Here is a 26,940-nt window from a genome sequence, read left to right as displayed (position 1 = left end):
ACAATGGAATTGGCTGAAAATAGGGCTCAAAGTGGGCGAAATCGCCTATGCATAAATATCGCAGATATCCCTAAATTCGCAAGAGTGTAATTTCAGAAGTTTTCCATCAAATTTTGTACTTTTCATGTCATTACCATCAGGTAAAGATTTTCTATCATAAGAAAAAAAAATTTTCTTTTTTTTTTCTTTAATTTTTTGACCCTGAGAGTGAGTTAAGGATCGCGGGTCTCGACCCTCAAAGGGTTAGTATATATACATTATATATAGCAATGAAATCATGAAACAAGTGATTTTAAATCATTTACCAAACTCTGGCAGGCCAGGACTCGACCCTATGAACCTTGTACCGCCTTCAGAGACGAGCAATGCACACATCACCTTACCACTACACCACTGATCAGTGGCGTAGTGGTAAGGTGATGCGTGCATTGTTCTGTCTCTGGAGGTGGTACAAGGTTCATAGGGTCGAGTCCTGGCCTGCCGCAGTTTGGTAAATGATACATTATACAAAACTAACAAAAATTTTCAATCATACAAACATATTCATATCACAGTTTTCAGGTTTTTTCGTTCATATGAAGTAGGTAGTAGGTTGGTAGACAGCAACCACCCAGGGGAGTACTACCGTCCTGCAATATGACTGTGAAGCGGAAACCTGTAACTGTTTTGCATGATGGTAGGATTGCTGGTCTCTTTTTCTGTCTCAAACACGCTAGATAGCAGGGATATCTTGCTACTCCTACTTACACTTTGGTCACACTTCACAGACACGCACATGCATATATACAGTGGTCCCTCAATAATCGTCCGTAATCCGTTCCTGGAAGTGGGACTATTATCGAAATGGACGATTTACGAATCAATTTTCCCCATAAGAAATAATGTAAATTCAATTAATCCGTTCCTGACACCCAGAAGTATTAAAACAAAAATTTTTTTTACATGAAATATAGATGTAGTACATAAACACTACAGTAACACATGATGAATTAAACATTAACAGAATAACACTTACCTTCATTGGCGATTCTTCTTTGTGTATGGAAGACTGGAGAAGGAGACTGATTGGATGAATTACTGTTTGGAAGAGGAATCCCCTTCCATCAACACCTTGGGTACCAATTGCTTTTCTGGGGTTACTTCTCTTCTCTGTTTCTTAATGCCACTAGGACCACCTTGAGAGTCACTGGAGTCCTGTCTCGCAAAAAAACTGTCCAGAGAGCTCTGTTTCTGGCGTCTCTTTAAAACTTCCTAAAATGGGCCAAGACTCTGTCACTGTACAAGTTCCCAATATGGCTTGCAACATCCTTCTCTGGGTGATGTTTCTCCATAAATCTTTCCATCCTACCCCACATTTCAAAAATCTCCTTAATTTCTGAAGAAGGCACCTTCCTCCATCTCTCTTCCTCCTCCTCCTCTGCAGCAAGATTCAGAGCTGCCATCTGTTGCTGTTCCTGCTGAAGCTCTTGCAGCTCCTCAGTGGTTAGCTCTTTGTTGTGGTCCTCCACCAACTCTTCCACATCCTCCAAACTCACATCCAACCCCATGGAAGTCCCCAGTGCCACAATGGATTTAACAACTGACATAGGCTCATCAGGGTCAGCCCCAAACCCTTCAAAATCCCTCTTGTGGACACAATCTGGCCACAATTTTCTCCAAGCAGAGTTCAAAGTCCTGGTAGTCACTCCCTCCCAAGCCTTACCTATTCGGCTTACACAATGGAGAATACTGAAATGTTCTTTCCAAAAATCTCGTAGGGTCAAGTGAGTGTCTGAGGTCACATTCAAGCACCTTTCAAAAATTGCTTTGGTGTAGAGTTTTTTAAAGTTTGCAATGACCTGCTGGTGCATGGGTTGGAGGAGAGGAGTGGTATTCGGGGGCAAGAACTTTACTGTGATGAACCCAAACTCCTTCAGAATTAGGTCATCTAAGTTTGGAGGATGAGCAGGTGCATTGTCCATTACTAGGAGGCACTTGAGATCCAATTTCTTTTCCAGGAGGTAATTCTTCACACTAGGGCCAAACACTTCGTTGAACCACTCTACAAAAATTTCCCTCGTGACCCATGCCTTACTATTAGATTTCCAAAACACACACAATTTACTCTTCATAACATTGTTTTTCCTGAACACTCTGGGATCTTCAGAATGGTACACTAGTAACAGCTTCACTTTGAAATCCCCACTAGCATTAGCACAGAACATTAGCGTCAGCCTGTCTTTCATAGGCTTGTGTCCTGGCATTGCCTTTTCCTCTTGTGTAATGAAGGTCCTCTTTGGCATTTTCTTCCAAAAGAGGCCTGTTTCGTCACAATTAAACACTTGTTCAGGTTTCAGTCTTTCACTGTTTATGTACTCCTGGAATTCATGCACATATTTTTCAGCCGCCTTGTGGTCCGAACTGGCAGCCTCACCATGCCTTACCACACTGTGTATGCCAGAACGCTTCTTAAATCTCTCAAACCAGCCTTTGCTAGCCTTAAACTCACTCACATCATCACTAGTTGCAGGCAATTTCTTTACCAAATCGTCATGCAACTGCCTAGCCTTTTCACAAATAAGCGACGTCATAAGACTGTCTCTTGCTAATTGTTTCTCATTTATCCACACCAATAATAACTTCTCAACATCTTCGAGTACTGGTGATCTCATTTTTGTCAGCATATTTACCCCCTTTGCAACAACAGCATCCTTGATTTCCTTTTTCTTGGCTATGATGGAAGATATGGTTGTACGGGATTTGTTATACATCCTGGCCAGTTCGCCCACACGTACGCCACTATCATATTGTTCAATGATGTTTTTCTTAAATTCAATCGTATTTCTCACCTTCTTTACCAAAGGCTTGGCACTAGGAGCTTTCTTTGGAGCCATGGTAGCTTATTTAGCACTTAAATAACTTGCAAGCACTAAAATAAACGAAATATTATGAAATACTATTTCACTGGAGCACGTGAGGGGACCGTCGCTCACTGGTAAACAATAACACACTGGCTGGGAAGGAAAGGCCGAGGCAGCTTGAGGCCACTCAGACCATGCATACGCGTCCGGGACGAAGGACTATTAGCGAGTTACCGGACCATTTCTGAGCCAATATTTTGACGAAAAAACAGGACTATTTCCGAAATGGACGACTTTCAGGCCGGACGATTATTGAGGGACCACTGTATATACATACATCTAGGTTTTTCTCCTTTTTCTAAATAGCTCTTGTTCTTCTTTATTTCTTCTATTGTCCATGGGGAAGTGGAAAAGAATCTTTCCTCCGTAAGCCATGCGTGTCGTATGAGGCGACTAAAATGCCGGGAGCAATAGGCTAGTAACCCCTTCTCCTGTAGACATTTACTAAAAATGAGAAGAAAAACATTATAAAACTGGGATGCTTGAATGTGCGTGGATGTAGTGCGGATGACAAGAAACAGATGATTGCTGATGTTATGAATGAAAAGAAGTTGGATGTCCTGGCCCTAAGCGAAACAAAGCTGAAGAGGGTAGGGTAGTTTCTGTGGGAAGAAATAAATGGGATTAAATCTGGAGTATCTGAGAGAGTTAGAGCAAAGGAAGGGGTAGCAGTAATGTTGAAGGATCAGTTATGGAAGGAGAAAAGAGAATATGAATGCGTAAACTCAAGAATTATGTGGATTAAAGTAAAGGTTGGATGCGAAAAGTGGGTCATAATAAGCGTGTATGCACCTGGAGAAGAGAGGAATGTAGAGGAGAGAGAGAGATTTTGGGAGATGTTAAGGGAATGTATAGGAGCCTTTGAACCAAATGAGAGAGTAATTGTGGTAGGGGACCTGAATGCTAAAGTAGGAGAAACTTTTAGAGAGGGTGTGGTAGGTAAGTTTGGGGTGCCAGGTGTAAATGATAATGGGAGCCCTTTGACTGAACTTTGTATAGAAAGGGGTTTCGTTATAGGTAATACATATTTTAAGAAAAAGAGGATAAATAAGTATACAAGATATGATGTAGGGCGAAATGACAGTAGTTTGTTGGATTATGTATTGGTAGATAAAAGACTGTTGAGTAGACTTCAGGATGTACATGTTTATAGAGGGGCCACAGATATATCAGATCACTTTTTAGTTGTAGCTACACTGAGAGTAAAAGGTAGGTGGGATACAAGGAGAATAGAAGCATCAGGGAAGAGAGAGGTGAATGTTTATAAACTAAAAGAGGAAACAGTTAGGGTAAGATATAAACAGCTATTGGAGGATAGATGGGCTAATGAGAGCATAGGCAATGGGGTTGAAGAGGTATGGGGTAGGTTTAAAAATATAGTGTTGGAGTGTTCAGCAGAAGTTTGTGGTTACAGGAAGGTGGGTGCGGGAGGGAAGAGGAGCGATTGGTGGAATGATGATGTAAAGAGAGTAGTAAGGGAGAAAAAGTTAGCTTATGAGAAGTTTTTACAAAGTAGAAGTGATGCAAGGAGGGAAGAGTATATGGAGAAAAAGAGAGAAGTTAAGAGGGTGGTGAAGCAATGTAAACAGAGAGCAAATGAGAGAGTGGGTGAGATGTTATCAACAAATTTTGTTGAAAATAAGAAAAAGTTTTGGAGTGAGATTAACAAGTTAAGGAAGCCTAGAGAACAAATGGATTTGTCAGTTAAAAATAGGAGAGGAGAGTTAATAAATGGAGAGTTAGAGGTATTGGGAAGATGGAGGGAATATATTGAGGAATTGTTAAATGTTGATGAAGATAGGGAAGCTGTGATTTCGTGTTTACCTGGAGTTTACCTGGAGAGAGTTCCGGGGGTCAACGCCCCCGCGGCCCGGTCTGTGACCAGGCCTCCTGGTGGATCAGAGCCTGATCAACCAGGCTGTTGCTGCTGGCTGCACACAAACCAACGTATGAGCCACAGCCCGGCTGGTCAGGAACCGACTTTAGGTGCTTGTCCAGTGCCAGCTTGAAGACTGCCAGGGGTCTGTTGGTAATCCCCCTTATGTATGCTGGGAGGCAGTTGAACAGTCTCGGGCCCCTGTATAGGGCAAGGAGGAATAACATCTTGTAGGAGTGAGGAAGAGCCAGTTGTGAGTGTGGGGGAAGTTCGTGAGGCAGTAGGTAAACTGAAAGGGGGTAAGGCAGCCGGGATTGATGGGATAAAGATAGAAATGTTAAAAGCAGGTGGGGATATAGTTTTGGAGTGGTTGGTGCAATTATTTAATAAATGTATGGAAGAGGGTAAGGTACCTAGGGATTGGCAGAGAGCATGCATAGTTCCTTTGTATAAAGGCAAAACGGACAAAAGAGAGTGCAAAAATTATAGGGGGATAAGTTTGTTGAGTATACCTGGTAAAGTGTATGGTAGAGTTATTATTGAAAGAATTAAGAATAAGACGGAGAATAGGATAGCAGATGAACAAGGAGGCTTTAGGAAAGGTAGGGGGTGTGTGGAGCAGGTGTTTACAGTGAAACACATAAGTGAACAGTATTTAGATAAGGCTAAAGAGGTCTTTGTGGCATTTATGGATTTGGAAAAGGCGTATGACAGGGTGGATAGGGGGGGCAATGTGGCAGATGTTGCAGGTTTATGGTGTAGGAGGTAGGTTACTGAAAGCAGTGAAGAGTTTTTACGAGGATAGTGAGGCTCAAGTTAGAGAATGTAGGAAAGAGGGAAATTATTTCCCAGTAAAAGTAGGCCTTAGACAAGGATGTGTGATGTCACCGTGGTTGTTTAATATATTTATAGATGGGGTAGTAAGAGAAGTAAATGCGAGGGTCTTGGCAAGAGGCGTGGAGTTAAAAGATAAAGAATCACTCATACAGTGGGAGTTGTCACAGTTGCTCTTTGCTGATGACACTGTGCTCTTGGGAGATTCTGAAGAGAAGTTGCAGAGATTGGTAGATGAATTTGGTAGGGTATGCAAAAGAAGAAAATTAAAAGTGAATACAGGAAAGAGTAAGGTTATGAGGATAACAAAAAGATTAGGTGATGAAAGACTGGATATCAGATTGGAGGGAGAGAGTATGGAGGAGGTGAATGTATTCAGATATTTGGGAGTGGACGTGTCAGCGGATGGGTCTATGAAAGATGAGGTGAATCATAGAATTGATGAGGGGAAAAGGGTGAGTGGTGCACTTAGGAGTCTGTGGAGACAAAGAACTTTGTCCTTGGAGGCAAAGAGGGGAATGTATGAGAGTATAGTTTTACCAACGCTCTTATATGGGTGTGAAGCATGGGTGATGAATGTTGCAGCGAGGAGAAGGCTGGAGGCAGTGGAGATGTCATGTCTGAGGGCAATGTGTGGTGTGAATATAATGCAGAGAATTCATAGTTTGGAAGTTAGGAGGAGGTGCGGGATTACCAAAACTGTTGTCCAGAGGGCTGAAGAAGGGTTGTTGAGGTGGTTCGGACATGTAGAGAGAATGGAGCGAAACAGAATGACTTCAAGAGTGTATCAGTCTGTAGTGGAAGGAAGGCGGGGTAGGGGTCGGCCTAGGAAAGGTTGGAGGGAGGGGGTAAAGGAGGTTTTGTGTGTGAGGGGCTTGGACTTCCAGCAGGCATGCGTGAGCATGTTTGATAGGAGTGAATGGAGACGAATGGTTTTTAATACTTGACGTGCTGTTGGAGTGTGAGCAAAGTAACATTTATGAAGGGGTTCAGGGAAACCGGCAGGCCGGACTTGAGTCCTGAAGATGGGAAGTACAGTGCCTGCACTCTGAAGGAGGGGTGTTAATGTTGCAGTTTAAAAACTGTAGTGTAAAGCACCCTTCTGGCAAGACAGTGATGGAGTGAATGATGGTGAAAGTTTTTATTTTTCGGGCCACCCTGCCTTGGTTGGAATAGGCCAGTGTGATAATAAAAAAAAAATGAAGTATCACTTTCCAACATGTCCAGTATCAAGTTTTTTTTTTTTCATCAGACCATCACTGAAAATAGTGCAACAGTTGGATATCTTCATAGCCAAGATGTTTTCCCTGCTCAGCACACTTCAGTCAAAATACAGAGGTGGCAAACATCAGACACAACAGTAGTGGAGAGGTAAATAAATATGAGGTTTATCAGTCCCTCAGCCTTGAAGTAAAGTTAAGGTGGTCCCACTCACTCATTCACACTCACTGTCACTCACATTCCCTCACTTTCAATCGTTAACTTTTACTTGTTATTCTCATGCTCACTTTCACTCTGTGGTACAATAATTCATAACCTCTGCATACTAAAATTTAATAGGTACAGTAGAACCCCTGTATCCACGGATTTGATGTCCGTGGTTTCAGTTATCCATGGTTTACTGTGACCCAAAAATAATCTTTAATTTTCCTTAATAATGAACTAAAGTGCAAAAGAATTGATGCTGGCAGTTCTCCAAAGCCTGAGAGAAGTCGTGAAATGCTTCCCATCAGTTAAAAGTGCTAATTCTAGACTTATTTTGCTTAATTTATCAATTAAAGTTTATCATAAGTATGTGTGTGTCAATGAAAAATGATATATACAGTGGACCCCTGGGTAACGTAATTAATCCGTTCCAGAGCGAGTGACTTATCCCAAATCTGACTTATTCCAAATTAATTTTCCCCATAAGAAACAATGGAAATCCAATTAATCCATTCCAGACACCTAAAAGTATTAAACAAAATCATTTTTTTACATGAAATATACATTTCCCTACACAGAAAACAATGAGACATGCTGAGTAAAACATTACTAAAATGACACATTCCTTTATTGAAGACTTACTGATGATTGATGAGACAGGAGGAGGGGAGAGGATGGAGGTGTACTGTCTGGAAGGGAAATCCCCTTCCATAAAGACTTCAGGTAAAAAGTACTTTACCGGGGTTACTTCCCTTCTTTGTTTTTTAATGCCACCAGGACGAGCTTGAGAGTCACTGGACCCCTGTCGCACAAAATATTTGTCCAGAGAGCTCTGGGACACAACACTGTCATTGTAGATGTTGCCAGCACAGCCTGCAACAGCTCTGTCAGGGTGATGTTCATCCATAAATGCTTGCACCTTTGTCCACTTAGTAAAAATGTCCTTAATTGTTGAAGAAGGCAACTTCCTCCATCTCTCTTCCTCCTCCTCTGAAGCAAATTCCTGAGCTGTGGTCTGTTGGTGTTGCACATGAAGGCCTTGCAGCTCTAATGGTTAGCTCTTCATCATGGTCCTCCACCAACTCTTCCACACCCTCCAAACTCACATCCAACCCCATGGAATTCCCCAATGCCACAATACTTTCCACAACTGGCATAGGCTCCTCAGGGTCAGCCCAAAACCCTTCAAAATCCCTCTCTTGTACACAATCTTGCCACAATTTTCTCCAAGCAGAGTTCAAAGTCCTGGAAGTCACTCCCTTCCAAGCCTTACCTATAAAGTTTATGCAACTGAGGATACTGAAGTGATCTTTCCAGAACTCTGTTAGGGTCAATTCAGTGTCTGAGGTCACATCAAAGTGCTTTTGAAACAATGCTTTGGTGTACAGTTTTTTGAAATTTGAAATAACCTGTTGATCCATGGGCTGGAAGAGAGGAGTGGTATTAGGGGGGCAAGAACTTCACTGTGATGAAACGAAACTTTGGCACCATTCGCTCTTCCAAGTCTAGAGGATGAGCAAGAGCACTGTCCATTACCAGGAGGCACTTGAGTCCCAATTTATTTTCCAGGAGGTATCTTTTCACACAGGGGCCAAACATGTCATGGAACCAACCAAGGAAAATGTCCCTCATGACCCATGCCTTACTGTTTGCCCTCCACATCACACACAATTTACTCCTGACGACACTGTTTTTCTTGAACACACTGGGATTTTCAGAGTGATACACCAGTAAAGGCTTCACTTTCAAATCCTCACTAGCATTACTACAAAACATGAGAGTTAGCCTGTCTTTCATGGGCTTGTGTCCTGGGAGTGCCTTTTCCTCTTGAGTAATGTAGGCCCTCTTTGGCATTTTATTTCAAAACAGGCCTGTTTTGTCACAATTGAACACAACTGAAACTTGTCCAACCTTTGGATGATGACCTACTTCGACTAGTGGATGGTACCACTATAACCCCGCCTCCTCCTGCTTCACCCCACCTGACTACAGCATATAAACCATGTCTACGGCCCGATGCTGTACATTCTGGTCAGTGGCTGGACAGCAGGGAAAGAAGCTGACGATCAAGAAGACGAATGGAAAGGTAGAAACGATGAAGAAGAAAGAGACTGCCGTGGAAACTGTTGTGGAAACATCCAATACATTCTCAGTGCTACCCGACGAATGTGAGTCGACTACTGGGAACGTCACGACGAAAGACATTAAGGAAGGTAAGAATATTGTTGTTGTTAGGGATAGCCAAGTTAGGTATATGGATAGGGCGTTCTGCTTGAAGGACAGGAGTAGGAGACAGAGAGTTTGCTTTCCTGGGGCTGGGATGGAGGATATTGTTAGCCGTCTGGATGACATCATGAGAGGTAATGGGAGCAATCCTATTATCTGTCTCAGTGCTGGAGGCAACGATGTTGGCAGACGTAGGAGTGAGGACCTGATTAGCAGGTATAGGTCAGCAATAGAAATAATTAGAAGTAAGGGTGGGAACCCTCTCATATGTGGTATTTTGCCAAGGAGGGGAGTTGGAAATGAATGGTTGTCCAGGGCAATTGGTGTCAATTGCTGGCTGGACAAATACTGTAAGGAAAATGCGGTAACATTCATTGACAACTGGGACCTCTTCTATGGCGGAAATGACATGTATGCTAGGGATGGGGTTCACTTATCTAGGTGTGGGGTGGGAGCACTGGCAACTGCAGTGGAGGGAGCAGTTAGGACTTTAAACTAGGAATAGTTAGTGGTATGGGTTTTGGCAGGAAAACAGTGAAGTCCCAGTGTAGTAATATTACGAGTTCTAGGGGAACTAGTAATAATAAGAACGAGATAGATATTGAAAAGCCAGGGACCTTGGGTGATAAGGACAGTAATAGGTTTAGTAGAAAAATAGAAATGAGCAGGAAGGGTAAAGAGAAAGGAGTCTTTCAATGTTTATTATGCTAATTGCCGTAGTGCTAGGAATAAGATGGACGAGTTGAGATTAGTTGCTAGTGTAGGTAACACTGATGTATTTGCCTTAACTGAGACGTGGTTTAATTCAAAAAGTCGGGACATGCCTGCGGAATGTCATATTCAGGGTTTTAAATTGTTCCAAGAAGATAGAAGTACGTATTGGGAGGGGGGTGGGGTGGCATTGTATGTCCGAGATCGCTTGAACTGTTGCATGAAAACGGGTATTAAGTCTGAAGTAACACATACAGAGTCTGTTTGGATAGAATTTTCAGAGGGGCATGAAAAACTGATTTTAGGAGTGATATACCGTCCCCCAAACTTAGATAGGGACCAAGGGAAACTACTATGGGAGGAAATTGTTAAGGCCACAAGGCACGATAATGTAGTAATTCTAGGAGACTTTAACTTTACTCATGTTGATTGGAATTTCTTGACTGGGAATTTAGAATCATACGACTTCTTAGAAGTATTTCAGGATTGTTTTTTGAAGCAGTTTGTGACAGAACCTACAAGGGGAAATAACCTGCTTGACTTAGTTATGGCAAACAATGAATCCCTTGTTAATAATTTAGAAATTTCAGAGGAACTGGGTGCTAGCGACCACAAATCAATTACATTTAGCATTGAATGGAAGTACGATAGTAGCAATAACTCAATAACAGTCCCAGATTTTCGCTTAGCAGATTACGATGGGCTTAGAGAACACTTATCATCTGTTGACTGGGGTAACGAAGAGAGCTATCAATATGACAGTTTTCTGAACACTATACATGCTGCTCAAAGAGCGTTTATCCCATATAAAGAAATTAGATCAAATAGAAATGACCCAAAATGGATGAATAATAGGCTCAAATATCTACTAGGGCATAAGAAAGGAATTTATAGGCGTATCAAAAGAGGTGAGGGTCATCTTACGAATCAGTATATTGACATTAAGAGGGACATTAAAAAGGGGATAAGAAAAGCTAAAAGGGACTATGAAATTAAAGTTGCTAGGGATTCTAAAACTAACCCAAAAAGTTTTTTCCAGGTCTATAGAACAAAAGTTAGAGATAAGATAGGTCCCCTTAAAAATAACTATGGGCACCTTACTGACAAAGAGAATGAAATGTGCTTGATTTTAAATAATTATTTTCTCTCAGTTTTTACACAGGAAGACACTAACAATATTCCAGTAATTAATTTTTACAGTGGGCTAGAAGAAGATAAATTATGTAACATCACAGTCACTAGTGAGATGGTTGTGAAGCAGATAGACAGACTGAAGCAAAATAAGTCGCCGGGTCCTGATGAGGTTTTTTCAAGGGTTCTTAAGGAATGCAAAATGGAACTCTGTGAACCATTAACTAATATTTTTAATTTATCTCTTGAAACAGGTGTAGTGTCTGATATGTGGAAGATGGCTAATGTAACTCCTATTTTTAAAACAGGGGACAAGTCGTTACCGTCAAATTACCGCCCAATAAGCCTGACCTCAATTGTAGGCAAATTACTAGTCAATTATAGCTGAGATTATAAGAAGCCATCTCGATAAGCATAGCTTGATTAATGATACTCAGCATGGATTCACAAGAGGCCGGTCTTGTCTAACTAATTTATTAACTTTCTTCAGTAAAGCTTTTGAGGCTGTTGACCACAATAAAGAATTTGACAATATTTACTTAGATTTTAGTAAGGCTTTTGATAGAGTTCCACACCATAGACTGTTAAAGAAAGTGGCAGCTCATGGCATTGGGGGAAAAGTGCTCTCGTGGATCGAGTCATGGCTCACTAACAGGAAGCAGAGTGTCCATAAATGGGGTTAAATCCGAGTGGGGATCTGTAACAAGTGGCGTTCCACAGGGATCAGTCTTGGGCCCGTTGTTGTTTATAATATATATCAATGATCTTGATGAGGGAATTACTAGTGATATGAGCAAATTCGCCGATGACACAAAGATAGGTAGGATAATTGATTCAAACGTAGATGTTATGGAACTTCAGGAGGATTTAAACAAACTCTATTCTTGGTCAGAAAAGTGGCAGATGCAGTTCAATGTAGATAAATGCAAGGTTCTTAAGCTTGGGAGTGCCCATAACCCTAGTACTTATAAGTTAAATGATGTAGAACTTAGCCATACAGATTGCGAAAAGGACTTGGGGGTTATGGTGAGCAGCAACCTTAAACCAAGACAGCAATGCCTAAGCGTACATAATAAGGCAAATAGATTACTGGGATTTATATCAAGAAGTGTAAGCAACAGAAGTCCAGAGGTCATACTGCAGCTTTATACATCATTAGTAAGGCCTCACCTAGATTATGCAGCTCAGTTCTGGTCTCCGTATTACAAAATGGACATAAATTCCTTAGAAAACATTCAGCGTAGGATGACTAAATTAATACACAGCATTAGAAATCTTCCTTATGAAGAAAGATTGAAGACTCTTAAGTTACATTCACTTGTTAGACGAAGAATGAGGGGAGACCTGATCGAAGTGTATAAGTGGAAGATAGGTATTAATAAAGGGGATATTAGTAAGGTCTTGAGGATGTCTCTCCAAGAGAGAACCCGCAGTAATGGATTTAAATTAGATAAGTTTAGATTTAGAAAGGACATAGGAAAGTATTGGTTTGGAAATAGGGTAGTTGATGAGTGGAACAGTCTACCTAGTTGGGTTATTGAGGCTGGGACTTTGGGTAGTTTCAAATCTAGGTTGGATAAGTACATGAGTGGGAGGGGTTGGATTTGAGTGGGACTTTCACATCAGAGCTTATTTCTTGGGTGGCATTGAAAATTGGGTTGGGCAAATGTTTTGTTAGTGGGATTAATTGTAAAGGACCTGCCTAGTATGGGCCAGCAGGCCTCCTGCAGTGTTCCTCCTTTCTTATGTTCTTATGTTCTACAAGATTGATGGACTGAACACATCGACTCCAGGCTGAGGGACTGATTACCTCAAACCCCTCCTCTTCTTACACCTTTCTGCTTTGTATTAGACTGATGAAGCCACTTTGTGGTGAAACGTTTCTTCAATAAAGATTCCCATATGTTGTATAAGTGTCTCAATCTTCAACTTGTCGGTTTTCAAAACCATTCATCACAATTGAACACTTGTTGGGAGCTTTAATTTTTCATCCTCTATGTACCCTTTGAAGTCCTGAACATATTTTTCAGCAGCTTTTTTGTCAGAACTGGCAGCCTTACCATGCCTTATTACACTGTGTATGCCACTACGATTCTTAAATCTCTCAAACCAGCCTTTGCTGGCCTTAAATTCACCAATATCAGCACTAGTTCCAGGCATTTTCTTTATGAGATCATCATGCAGCTGCCTTGCCTTTTCACATATAATTGACTGCATAACACTATCTCCTGATAATTGTTTCTCATTGATCCACACCAACAACAAAGTCTCCACATCTTTGAGTATTTGCAATCTCTGTTTTGTAAGCATATTTGCATCTTTCACAACAACAGTTCCCTGATTGCTTTTTTCTTGGCCAAGATAGTAACGATGATTGTATGAGGTTTGTTATACAAGCTGCCCAGCTCGGAGACATGCACTCCACTTTCATATTCTGCAATGATCTCTTTCTTGAATTCTACAGAGTTTCTCACCCTCTTTACCAAAGGGCTGGCACTAGAAGCTTTCTTTGGGTCCATGGTGGCTTATTTAGTAGTTACAAGCACTGAAAACAATGGAATAATACAAAATGCATTGCATGAAAGTGTGGGATCGTCCTCACTGGCTGGTAAACAATGGCACACTGACTGTATTATGGAGTGTTGGGACTGCTCGACTGTTCAGGCCGTGCGGACATGTTCAGGACGAATGACTTATACCGAGTTCAGTGTCGTTTACTTATTCCGATGGCGTCCTAATCCAGGGGTCCACTGTATATGGTTCGCTACTACCCACGGTTACAGGCATCCAAGGTAGGTCTTTGAACATATACCCCTTGGATACAGGGGAATTACTGTACTAAGATTTTTTTTATCTATTGCAACCACCCAGGGAAGTACTACCATCCTACCAGATGACTGTGAAACAGAAACCTGTAACTGTTTTACATGATGGTAGGATTGCTGGTGTCTTTTTCCATCCCATAAAAACACTAGATAACAGGGATATCTTGCTACTCCTACTTACAGTTTGGTCACACTTCACAGACATGCACATGCATATATATATACATACATCTAGGTTTTTTCTCCTTTTTCTAAATAGGACTTGTTCTTCTTTATTTCTTCTATTGTCCATGGGGAAGTGGAAAAGAATCTTTCCTCCGTAAGCCATGCGTGTCATATAAGGCGACTAAAATGCCGGGAGCAATGGGCTAGTAACCCCTTCTCCTGTAAACATTTACTAAAAAAGAGTAGAAGAAAAACTTTATAAAACTGGGATGCTTGAATGTGCGTGGATGTAGTGCGGATGACAAGAAACAGATGATTGCTGATGTTGTGAATGAAAAGAAGTTGGATGTCCTGGCCCTAAGCGAAACAAAGCTGAAGGGGGTAGGGTAGTTTCTGTGGGAAGAAATAAATGGGATTAAATCTGGAGTATCTGAGAGAGTTAGAGCTAAGGAAGGGATACCAATAATGTTGAAGGATCAGTTATGGAAGGAGAAAAGAGAATATGAATGTGTAAATTCAAGGATTATATGGATTAAAGTAAAGGTTGGATGCAAAAAGTGGGTCATAATAAGCGTGTATGCACCTGCAGAAGAGAGGAATGTAGAGGAGAGAGAGAGATTTTGGGAGATGTTAAGGGAATGTATAGGAGCCTTTGAACCAAGTGAGAGAGTAATTGTGGTAGGGGACCTGAATGCTAAAGTAGGAGAAACTTTTAGAGAGGGTGTGGTAGGCAAGTTTGGGGTGCCAGGTGTAAATGATAATGGGAGCCCTTTGATTGAACTTTGTATAGAAAGGGGTTTAGTTATAGGTAATACATATTTTAAGAAAAAGAGGATAAATAAGTATACAAGATATGATGTAGGGCAAAATGACAGTAGTTTGTTGGATTATGTATTGGTAGAAAAAAGACTGTTGAGTAGACTTCAGGATGTACATGTTTATAGAGGGGCCACAGATATATCAGATCACTTTTTAGTTGTAGCTACACTGAGAGTAAAAGGTAGATGGGATACAACGAGAATAGAAGTATCAGGTAAGAGAGGTGAAGGTTTATAAACTAAAAGAGGAGGCAGTTAGGGTAAGATATAAACAACTATTGGAGGATACATGGGCTAATGAGAGCATAGGCAATGGGATCGAAGAGGTATGGGGTAGGTTTAAAAATATAGTGTTGGAGTGTTCAGCAGAAGTTTGTGGTTACAGGAAGGTGGGTGCGGGAGGGAAGAGGAGCGATTGGTGGAATGATGATGTAAAGAGGGAGATGTAAAGGGAGAAAAAGTTAGCATATGAGAAGTTTTTACAAAGTAGAAGTGATGCAAGAAGGGAAGAGTATATGGAGAAAAAGAGAGAGGTTAAGAGAGTGGTGAAGCAATGTAAAAAGAGAGCAAATGAGAGAGTGGGTGAGATGTTATCAACAAATTTGATTGAAGATAAGAAAAAGTTTTGGAGTGAGATTAACAAGTTAAGGAAGCCTAGAGAACAAATGGATTTGTCAGTTAAAAATAGGAGAGGAGAGTTATTAAATGCAGAGTTAGAGGTATTGGGAAGATGAAGGGAATATTTTGAGGAATTGTTGAATGTTGATGAAGATAGGGAAGCTGTGATTTCGTGTATAGGGCAAGGAGGAATAACATCTTGTAGGAGTGAGGAAGAGCCAGTTGTGAGTGTGGGGGAAGTTCGTGAGGCAGTAGGTAGAATGAAAGGGGGTAAGGCAGCTGGGATTGATGGGATAAAAATAGAAATGTTAAAAGCAGGTGGGGATATAGTTTTGGAGTGGTTGGTGCAATTATTTAATAAATGTATGGAAGAGGGTAAGGTACCTAGGGATTGGCAAAGAGCATGCATAGTTCCTTCGTATAAAGGCAAAGGGGACAAAAGAGAGTGCAAAAATTATAGTGGGAGAAGTCTGTCGAGTATACCTGGTAAAGTGTATGGTAGAGTTGTTATTGAAAGAATTAAGAGTAAGATGGAGAATAGGATAGCAGATGAACAAGGAGGCTTTAGGAAAGGTAGGGGGTGTGTGGACCAGGTGTTTACAGTGAAACATATAAGTGAACAGTATTTAGATAAGGCTAAAGAGGTTCTTGTGGCATTTATGGATTTGGAAACAGCAAATGAAAGGGTGGACAGGGGGGCAATGTGGCAGATGTTGCAGATGTATGGTATAGGGGGTAGGTTACTGAAAGCAGTGAAGAGTTTTTACGAGGATAGTGAGGCTCAATTTAGTGTGTGTAGGAAAGAGGGAGATTATTTCCCAGTAAAAGTAGGCCTTAGACAAGGATGTGTGATGTCACCGTGGTTGTTCAATATATTTATAGATGGGGCTGTAAGAGAAGTAAATGCGAGGGTCTTGGCAAGAGGTGTGGAGTTAAAAGATAAATAATCACACAAAGTGGGAGTTGTCACAGTTGCTCTTTACTGATGACACTGTGCTCTTGGGTGATTCTGAAGAGAAGTTGCAGAGGTTGGTGGATGAATTTGGTAGGGTGTGTAAAAGAAGAAAATTGAAAGTGAATACAGGAAAGAGTAAGGTTATGAGGATAACAAAAAGATTAGGTGATGAAAGATTGGATATCAGATTGGAGGGAGAGAGTATGGAGGAGGTGAATATATTCAGATATTTGGGAGTGGACGTGTCAGCGGATGGGTCTATGAAAGATGAGGTGAATCATAGAATTGATGAGGGGAAAAGGGTGAGTGGTGCACTTAGGAGTCTGTGGAGACAAAGAACTTTGTCCTTGGAGGCAAAGAGGGGAATGTATGAGAGTATAGTTTTACCAACGCTCTTATATGGGTGTGAAGCATGGGTGATGAATGTTGCAGCGAGGAGAAGGCTGGAGGCAGTGGAGATGTCACGTCTGAGGGCAATGTGTGGTGTGAATATAATGCAGAGAATTCGTAGTTTGGAAGTTAAGAGGAGGTGCGGGATTATCAAAACTGTTGCCAGGGGGCTGAGGAAGGGTTGTTGAGGTGGTTCGGACATGTAGAGAGAATGGAGCAAAACAGAGTGACTTGAATTCAAGAGTGTATCAGTCTGTAGTGGAAGGAAGGCGGGGTAGGGGTCGGCCTAGGAAAGGTTGGAGGGAGGGGGTAAAGGAGGTTTTGTGTGTGAGGGGCTTGGACTTCCAGCAGGCATGCGTGAGCATGTTTGATAGGAGTGAATGGAGACGAATGGTTTTTAATACTTGACGTGCTGTTGGAGTGTGAGCAAAGTAACATTTATGAAGGGGTTCAGGGAAACCGGCAGGCCGGACTTGAGTCCTGAAGATGGGAAGTACAGTGCCTGCACTCTGAAGGAGGGGTGTTAATGTTGCAGTTTAAAAACTGTAGTGTAAAGCACCCTTCTGGCAAGACAGTGATGGAGTGAATGATGGTGAAAGTTTTTCTTTTTTGGGCCACCCTGCCTTGGTGGGAATCAGCCAGTGTGTTAATAATACTACTTCACAATATAAAATGTGTTATCAATTAGTAGAAATTTTAAAACCTGTTATCAATTAACAAAAATTTTAACACAAAGATATAAAATTAAATCCATCACTCACCTCATTTTGGTCCACAGCATACATCTTCTCCTCTACCTGATTCATATAATACCGAAAGTCCCAGAAATCCAGTTTACCTGAGTATTCATAGTTGCATTTTTCACACTGGGAAAAAGAAAGTTGTCAGTTGACAAGTAGCATTTTCCACAAAGGAAAGGTTTTGCTAAAATGGCCACAAATTGAAAGATAATCAAACTACGTATATCAAACTTTAAGTAGATTATATTTCCTACAAGGCAATTTTTGCATACCTGAGGTTTAGTCACATTTAGAATTTAAGATATTCAGTCACTAGCCATATCATTAAAATAATGATATAGCAAGTGACTGAGTTATTCAAATCCTCTCTAACAACAATGAGGTTTTAGTTTTATAATTGTCAAGTGTCATATTTACCTATTAGAAATACAGCCTCTCCTCACTTAATGGTGGGGTTCCATTAAGCAAGGACCAATCTGCTTACCAACCTAACAACCTACTCTTAGGTTGGTAAGCGAATTGGTCGTTAAGCAAGGAGCATACTGTACTGGTAGTGGATTTGTGTCAGCCATCTTCAGATATTTTTTTAATGTCACCTTTGCACCATTTATGACATTTTTAGTATACAGTGGAACCTTGGCTTACAAATTTAACCCTTTCAGGGTCCAGAGGCCAAATTTCAAAGTGCACACCAGGGTCCAAGAATTTTCAAACAAAAATTTTGTTATTTTTTCCTATGAAATGGTAGAGAATCTTTTTCTGAAGGTAATAAAACAAAAAGTACGAAATTTTATGGAAAATTGACGAAATTATGCTCTAGCGAATTTTGATGTGTCAGCGATATTTTCGAATCGGCGATTTTGGCAACTTTGACTCCCATTTTAGGCCAATTACATTATTCCAGTCGACCAAATTCTTAGCTATTTCACTAGCATTACTTCTATTCTATCGAGTGAGCGCAAGAAATCGCCAAGTCAACTGTTTCAACTGCAAAATAAAGTAATCGGTAATTGGTAATTTGGCCAATTTAACACAAAGTTCAAAACATTCCAATTTCAAAATAGGGTTCAGAATAAAGAATGTAGGTATTTCTGGCATTAAACTAACATTTCCTCTGTTCATTAGTTATGTTTTGAGGCTTTACAAATGAATTCCATTTTAATTTTTTATTCACATAATGAATTTTTATTCAAACCAAAAAATAGAAGATTTATTGTTATGCAATATTGTAATAATTGTATAAATATCATCACCACATTTGTGAATGTATATCAGACCCACAAGCTGGTGTGTATTAGACATGTGAGGTTGCTTGTTTACTCTTGAACATCGGCAAAAATTTAACATTTCTGCTACTTTGAGCTCAGTTTCAAGCCATTTCCAGTGCTAAAACCAATCAAAATAATCTCTATTTCTGTAATATGTCTTCCATTCTATCAAATGAGACCAAGAAATCGTAAATACAACTATAAAAACATACGAAAAAACACTGCAAAGTCGCTGTTTTAATTGAAAATCATGGTCTCAGATTTTTTTCTCTCATTATACACTGTGCTGCAGGATTTGTTTTATGTAGTGCACACATACCCCACAGATGTATTCTCTCATATCTATGCCCAAATTTACCACTCACAGCTTATCAGAGTGAGCTGAGCTCATGGCGTAGATCTACGGTTTGGACCGTGAACATAAAGCCGTAGATCTACAGCACAGACCCTGAAAGGGTTAATCCATTCCGTGGACTTGTTCGTATCCTGATTTGTTCATATGCTGGGTCAATTTTTCTCATTTAAATTAATTGAAATGCAATTAATTTGTTCCAGTTGAATTCCTGCTCTCAGGAGGCATGACAAAATAATCCTATCAACTCTTCAGCTTATATATTTGTCAATTCATCTAATATGACATAATAAACAATGTAAGTAACATAGCAACCTGATACACACTCTAGAATGAATAAAATATGTCATTATGTGGACGGCAAAGGGAAGGATTGTGATCGTGCGAGTGGTCACTATGTACAATTTTTATGTTTATCTCATTACACTATGTACCTGGTCTGTGCTTATCAATGATTTCTCGCTCTAATTCCATGCAAATCATCCTCTTTTTCTTCTCGGCACTGTCCTTTGCACTTGTTTTCTTAGGACCCATGGTTAGAAGAAAGAAATCTGGCGAATTAACTGCACGAAACTTAAGGAAATCACAAGAATTCCTTGGACCGTGAGAGTAACTCGCTAAGCACATGTGCACTGGTTAGCACTGTGGTGGTGTTATCAAACTAAATTATGCACAGTACGTACATAGTACATATTGTTATTATATTGTTATTATTTATTATAAGTAATTATTATTACGTATCATTATTATTAGTAAATACATTTTTTTTTAACAAGTCGGCCGTCTCCCACCGAGGCAGGGTGACCAAAAAAGAAAATACTTTCATCATCATTCAACACTTTCACCTCACTCACACAATCACTGTTTTTGCAGAGGTGCTCAGAATAAAACAGTTTAGATGCATATACGTATAAAGATACACAACATATCCCTCCAAACTGCCAGTATGCCAAACCCCTCCTTTAACCCTTTCAGGGTCCGTCCCATAGATCTACGGCTTTACGGTGAGTGTCCAAACCGTAGATCTACGCCATGAGCTCAGCTCACTCTGATAAACTGTGAGTGGTACATTTGGGCCTAGATATGAGAGAATACATCTATGTGGTATGTGTGCACCACATAAAACAGATCCTGCAGCACACTGTGTATAATGAGAGAAAAAACTGAAATCATGATTTTTCGATTAAAACAGCAACTTTGCAGTGTTTTTTCGTATGTTTTTTATAGTTGTATTTGCGATTTCTTGGTCTCATTTGATAGAATGGAAGACATATTACAGAAATAGCGATGATTTTGATTGGTTTTAGCACTGGAAATGGCTTGAAACTGAGCTCAAAGTAGCAGAAATGTTAAATTTTTGCCGATATTCAAGAGTAAACAAACGACCTCACACATCTAATACACGTCAGCTGGTGGGTCTAATATACATTCACAAATATGGTGATGATATTTATACAATTATTACAGTATTGCATAACAGTAAATCTTCTATTTTTTTGGTGTGAATAAAAATTCATTATGTGAATAAAAAATCAAAATGGAATTTATTTGTAAAGCCTCAAAACATAACTAATGAACAGAGGAAATGTTAGTTTAGTGCCAGGAATGCCTACATTGTTTATTCTGGACCCTATATTGAAATTGGAATATTTTGAACTTTGTGTTAAATTGGCCAAATTAACAATTTCCGATCACTTTATTTTGTAGTTGAAACAGTTGACTTGGCGATTTCTTGTGCTCAATCGATAGAATAGAAGTAATACTAGTGAAATAGCTAAGAATTTGGTTGATTGGAATAATGTAGTTGGCCTAAAATGGGAGTCAAAGTTGGCAAAATCGCCGATTCGTAAATATCGCTGACACATCAAAATTCGCGAGAGCATAATTTCGTTAATTTTCCACCAAATTTCGTACTTTTTGTTTTATTACCTTCACAAAAAGATTCTCTACGATTTCATAAGAAAAAATAACAAATTTTTTTTTTGAAAATTCTTGGACACTGGTGCGTGACTCCAGATTTGGGCCTTGGACCCTGAAAGGGTTAAAGTGCAGGCACTGTAGTTCCCATTTCCAGGACTCAAGTCCGGCTATATAAAAATAGCCGGTTTCCCTGAATCCCTTCACTACATATCACCCTGCTCACACTCCAACAGCTCGTCAGGTCCCAAATACCATTCGTCTCCATTCACTCCTAACACGCTCATGCATGCTTGCTGATAGTCCAAGCCCATTACCCACAAAACCTCCTTTACCCCCTCCCTCCAACCTTCTCGAGGACGACCCCTACCACGCCTTCCTTCCCCTACAGATTTATACGCTCTCCATGTCATTCTACTTTGATCCATTCTCTCTAAATGACCAAACCATCTCAACCCCTCTTCAGCACTCTGACTAATACTTTTATTAACTCCACACCTTCTCCTAATTTCCACACTCCGAATTTTCTACATAATATTTACACCACACATTGCCCAAGACAGGACATCTCCACTGCCTCCAACCGCCTCCTCGCTGCAGCATTTACAACCCAAGCTTCACACCCATATAAGAGTGTTGGTACTACTCTACTTTCATACATTCCCTTCTTTGTTTCCATAGATAACGTTTTTTGTCTCCACATATACCTCAACGCATCACTCGCCTTTTTTCCTTCATCAATTCTATGATTAACCTCATCCTTCATAAATCCATCCTCTGACACGTCAACTCCCAAATATCTGAAAGCATTCACTTCTTCCATACTCCTCCTCACCAATTTGATATCCAATTTTTCTTTATCTAAATCATTTGAAACCCTCATCACCTTACTCTTTTCTATGTTCACTTTCAACTCTCTACCTTTACACACACTCCAAAACTCGTCCACTAACCTTTGCAATTTTTCTTTAGAATCTCCTATAAGCACAGTGTCATCTGCAAAAAGTAACTGTCAATTCCCATTTTGTATTTGATTCCCCCATAATTTAATCCCACCCCTCTCCCGAACACCCTAGCATTTACTTCTTTTACAACCCCATCTATAAATATATTAAACAACCATGGTGACATTACACATCCGTGTCTAAGACCTACTTTTACCGGGAAGTAGTCTCCCTCTCTTCTACATGCCCTAACCTGAGCCTCACTATCCTCATAAAAACTCTTTACACAATTTAGTAACTTACCACCTATTCCATATGCATACTTGCAATATCTGCCACATTGCTCCCCTATCCACTCTATCATATGCCTTTTCTAAATCCATAAATGCAATAAAAACTCCCCTACCTTTTTCTAATACTACTGTTCACATACAGTAGGGCCCCGCTTTATGGCATTTTGCTTTACAGTGTTCCGCTAATACAGTCATTTCAAATTATGACCTAAACTCTCTATACGGCTCCCCCCACCTGACTTTCTAATACAGTCACTGCACTCCACCCTGTTTGTTTACATTCTCCATGAGCTCCGTAAGCACCACGTCTCTCCATCGTGTCTGGAAAATCCAAAATTTCAAGTACAGTGGTCCCTTGTTTTTTGTAGTTCTTGGGAATCATAGATTTCGGAAATCGTAGGGATATTTTCGTATAAACATGGGCTCGCTAATCATAGGTTGACCCGCGAATAGTAGTTCGTCCGGGACACATAAGCACGGTGTGAGCCGGGGCGGCCTCCCTATCCAGCCAGTCTGGCAATGTTTACCAGTGAGCGAAGGTCCCCTTACGTGCTCCTATGAAATATTTCATAATATTCCACTCATTTTAATGCTTGCAAGTACTAAATAAGCCACCATGGCTCCAAATAAAGCTCCTAGTGCCAAGCCTGTGGTAAAGAAGGTGAGAAATACGATTAAATTTAAGAAAAACATCATTGAACAATATGAAAGTGGCACAAGTGCGGCCGAACTGGCCAGGATGTATAAGAAACCCTACACAACCATATGTTCCATAGTGGCCAAGAAAAAGGAAATCAAGGATGCTGTTGTTGCAAAGGGAGTAACTATGCTGACAAAAATGAGATCACCAGTACTCGAAGATGTTGAGAAGTTATTATAGGTGTGGATAAACGAGAAACAATTAGCAGGAGATACTCTTATGACTTCGATTATTTGTGAAAAGGCTAGGCAGTTGCACAACGATCTGGTAAAGAAATTGCCTGCAAATAGTGGTGATTTGAGTGAATTTAAGGCAAGCAAAGGTTGGTTTGAGAGATTTAAGAACCGTACTGGCATACACAGTGTGGTAAGGCATGGTGAGGCTGCCAGTTCGGACCACAAGGCAGCTGAAAAATATGTGCATGAATCCAAGGAGTACATAAACAGTGAAGGACTGAAACCTGAACAAGTGTTCAATTGTGACAAAACAGGCCTCTTTTGGAAGAAAATGCCAAAGAGGACCTTCATTGCACAGGAGGAAAAGGCAATGCCAGGACACAAGCCTATGAAAGACAGGCTGACACTCATGTTCTGTGCTAATGCTAGTGGGGATTTCAAAGTGAAGTCATTACTAGAGTACCATTCTGAAAATCCCAGAGTGTTCAGGAAAAACAATGTTTTGAAGAGTAAATTGTGTGTGTTTTGGAAATCTAATAGTAAGGCATGGGTCACGAGGGAAATTTTCGTCGAGTGGTTCAATGAAGTGTTTGGCCCTAGTGTGAAGAATTACCTCCTGGAAAAGAAATTGGATCTCAAGTGCCTGCTAGTAATGGACAATGCACCTGCTCATCCTCCAAACTTGGATGACCTAATTTTCGAGGAGTTTGGGTTCATCACAGTAAAGTTCTTGCCCCCGAATACCACTCCTCTCCTCCAGCCCATGGACCAGCAGGTCACTGCAAACTTTAAAAAACTCTACACCAAAGCAATGTTTCACAGGTGCTTGACTGTGACCACAGACCCTCACTTGACCCTAAGGGAATTTTGGAGAGAACACTTCAGCATCCTCCATTGCATAACCCTTATAGGTATGGCTTGGGAGGGAGTGACTACCAGGACTTTGAACTCTGCTTGGAGAAAATTGTGGCCAGATTGTGTCGACAAGAGGGATTTTGAAGGGTTTGGGACTGACCCTGATGAGCCTATATCTGTTGTTAAATCAATTGTGGCACTGGGGAGTTCCATGGGGTTGGATGTGAGTTTGGAGGATGTGGAAGAGTTGGTGGAAGACCACAACTAAGAGCTCACCACTGATGAGCTGAAAGAGCTTCAGCAGGAACAGCAACAGATCGCAGCTCAGATTCTTGCTGCAGAGGAGGAGGAAGAGAGATGGAAGAAGGTGCCTTCTTTAGAAATTAAAGACATTTTTGCTATGTGGGGTAAGATGGAAAGCTTTATGGAGAAACATCACCCTAACAAGGTTGTTGCAAGCCATGTTGGCAACATGTACAGTGACAAAGTCTTGGGCCATTTTAGGGAAGTGTTAAAGAGACGCCAGAAACAGAGCTCTCTCCACAGTTATTTTGCGAGACAGGACTCCAGTGACTCTCAAGGTGGTCCTAGTGGCATTAAGAAACTAAGAAGAGAAACAACCCCAGAAAAGCAATTGGTACCTGAGGTGTTGATGGAAGGGGATTCCCCTTCCAAACTGTAAACAATCCAATCTCTCTCCTCCTCCAGTCTCCCATACACTAAGAAGAATCTCCAATAAAGGTAAGTGTTATGCTGTTAATGTTTCATTCATCATTTCCCATTGTATTATGTACTACATCTATATTCCACGTAAAAAATTTTTTTTGTTTTAATACTTCTGGGTGGCAGGAACGGATTAATTGTACAGTGGTCCCTCAATAATCGTCCGGCCTGAAAGTCGTCCATTTCGGAAATAGTCCTGTTTTTTTGTCAAAATCTTGGCTCGCAAATGGTCCGGTAACTCGCTAACAGTCCTTCGTCCCGGACGCGTACTCACGCTCTGAGGCGCCTCGGCCTTTCCTTCCCAGCCAGTATGCCATTGTTTACCAGTGAGCGATGGTCCCCTCACGTGCTCCAGCGAAATATTTCATAATATTCCATTTATTTTAGTGCTTGCAAGTCATTTAAGTGCTAAATAAGCTACCATGGCTCCAAAGAAAGCTCCTAGTGCCAAGCCTTTGGTAAAGAAGGTGAGAAATATGATTGAATTTAAGAAAAACATCATTGAACAATATGATAGTGGCGTACGTGTGGGCGAACTGGCCAAGATGTGTAACAAATCCCGTACAACCATATCTTCCACCATAGCCAAGAAAAAGAAAATCAAGGACGCTGTTGTTGCAAAGGGGGTAAATATGCTGACAAAAATGAGAAATGAGATCACCAGTACTCGAAGATGTTGAGAAGTTATTATTGGTGTAGATAAATGACAAACAATTAGCAGGAGATAGTCTTATGACGTCGCTTATTTGTAAAAAGGCTAGGCAGTTGCATGACGATTTGGTGAAGAAATTGCCTGCAACTAGTGGTGATGTGAGTGAATTTAAATTAAGGCCAGCAAAGGCTGGTTTGAGAGATTTAAGAAGCGTAATGGCATACCACAGTGTGGTAAGGCATGGCGAGGCTGCCAGTTCGGACCACAAGGCGGCTGAAAAATATGTGCATGAATTCAAGGAGTACATAAAACAGTGAAGGACTGAAACCTGAACAAGTGTTCAATTGTGATGAAACAGGCCTCTTTCAGAAGAAAATGCCAAAGAGGACCTACATTACTCAGGAAGAAAAGGCGCTGCCAGGACACAAACCTATGAAAGACAGGCTGACGCTAATGTTCTGTGCTAATGCTAGTGGGGATTTCAAAGTGAAGCTGTTACTAGTGTACCATTCTGAAAATCCCAGTGTGTTCAAGAAAAACAATGTTATGAAGAGTAAATTGTGTGTGTTTTGGAGATCTAATAGTAAGGCATGGGTCACAAGGGACATTTTTGTCGAGTGGTTCAATGAAGTGTTTGGCCCTAGTGTGAAGAATTACCTCCTGGAAAAGAAATTGGATCTCAAGTGCCTCCTAGTAATGGACAATGCACCTGCTCATCCTCCAAACTTGGATGACCTAATTCTGAAGGAGTTTGGGTTCATCACAGTAACGTTCTTGCCCCTGAATACCACTCCTCTCCTCCAACCCATGCACCAGCAGGTCATTGCAAACTTTAAAAAACTCTACACCAAAGCAATGTTTGAAAGGTGCTTGAATGCGACCTCAGACACTCACTTGACCCTACGAGATTTTTGGAAAGAACACTTCAGTATTCTCCACTGCGTAAGCCTTATAGGTAAGGCTTGGGAGGGAGTGACTACCAGGACTTTGAACTCTGCTTAGAGAAAATTGTGGCCAGATTGTGTCGAGAAGAGGGATTTTGAAGGGTTTGGGGCTGACCCTGATGAGCCTATGTCAGTTGTTAAATCCACTGTGGGACTGGGGAGTTCCATGGGGTTGGATGTGAGTTTGGAGGGTGTGGAAGAGTTGGAGGACCACAACGAAGAGCTAACCACTGAGGATCTGCAAGAGCTTCGGCAGGAAAAGCAACAGATGGCAGCTCAGAATCTTGCTGCGGAGGAGGAGGAAGAGAGATGGAGGAAGGTGCCTTCTTCAGAAATTAAGGAGATTTTTGAAATGTGGGGTAGGATAGAAAGATTTATGGAGAAACATCACCCAGAGAAGGATGTTGCAAGCCATATCGGCAACTTGTACAGTGACAGAGTCTTGGCCCATTTTAGGGAAGTTTTAAAGAGACGCCAGAAACAGAGCTCTCTGGACAGTTTT

At 40.9% G+C, this 26,940-nt stretch overlaps 1 protein-coding gene across 3 annotated transcripts in view; it reads right to left on the bottom strand.

Moving 5' to 3' along the window:
• LOC128695031 (thimet oligopeptidase) overlaps positions 1 to 26,940 on the bottom strand; it is a gene marked incomplete at its 3' end in the record, with an annotated part of 205,504 nt that overhangs the window by 22,726 nt on the left and 155,838 nt on the right. For all 3 annotated transcript variants that reach the window (XM_070091414.1, XM_070091413.1, XM_070091412.1), the window contains 1 exon segment: positions 17,636 to 17,740. In XM_070091414.1, the coding sequence (XP_069947515.1) occupies positions 17,636 to 17,740 (105 nt within the window).

The sequence above is a fragment of the Cherax quadricarinatus genome, chromosome 35 (genome assembly GCF_038502225.1).
Source record: "Cherax quadricarinatus isolate ZL_2023a chromosome 35, ASM3850222v1, whole genome shotgun sequence".
Lineage (NCBI taxonomy): Eukaryota > Metazoa > Arthropoda > Malacostraca > Decapoda > Parastacidae > Cherax > Cherax quadricarinatus.
The sequence above is the reverse complement of the archived record's forward strand: the minus strand, read 5'-3'. Positions and strand labels throughout refer to the sequence as shown.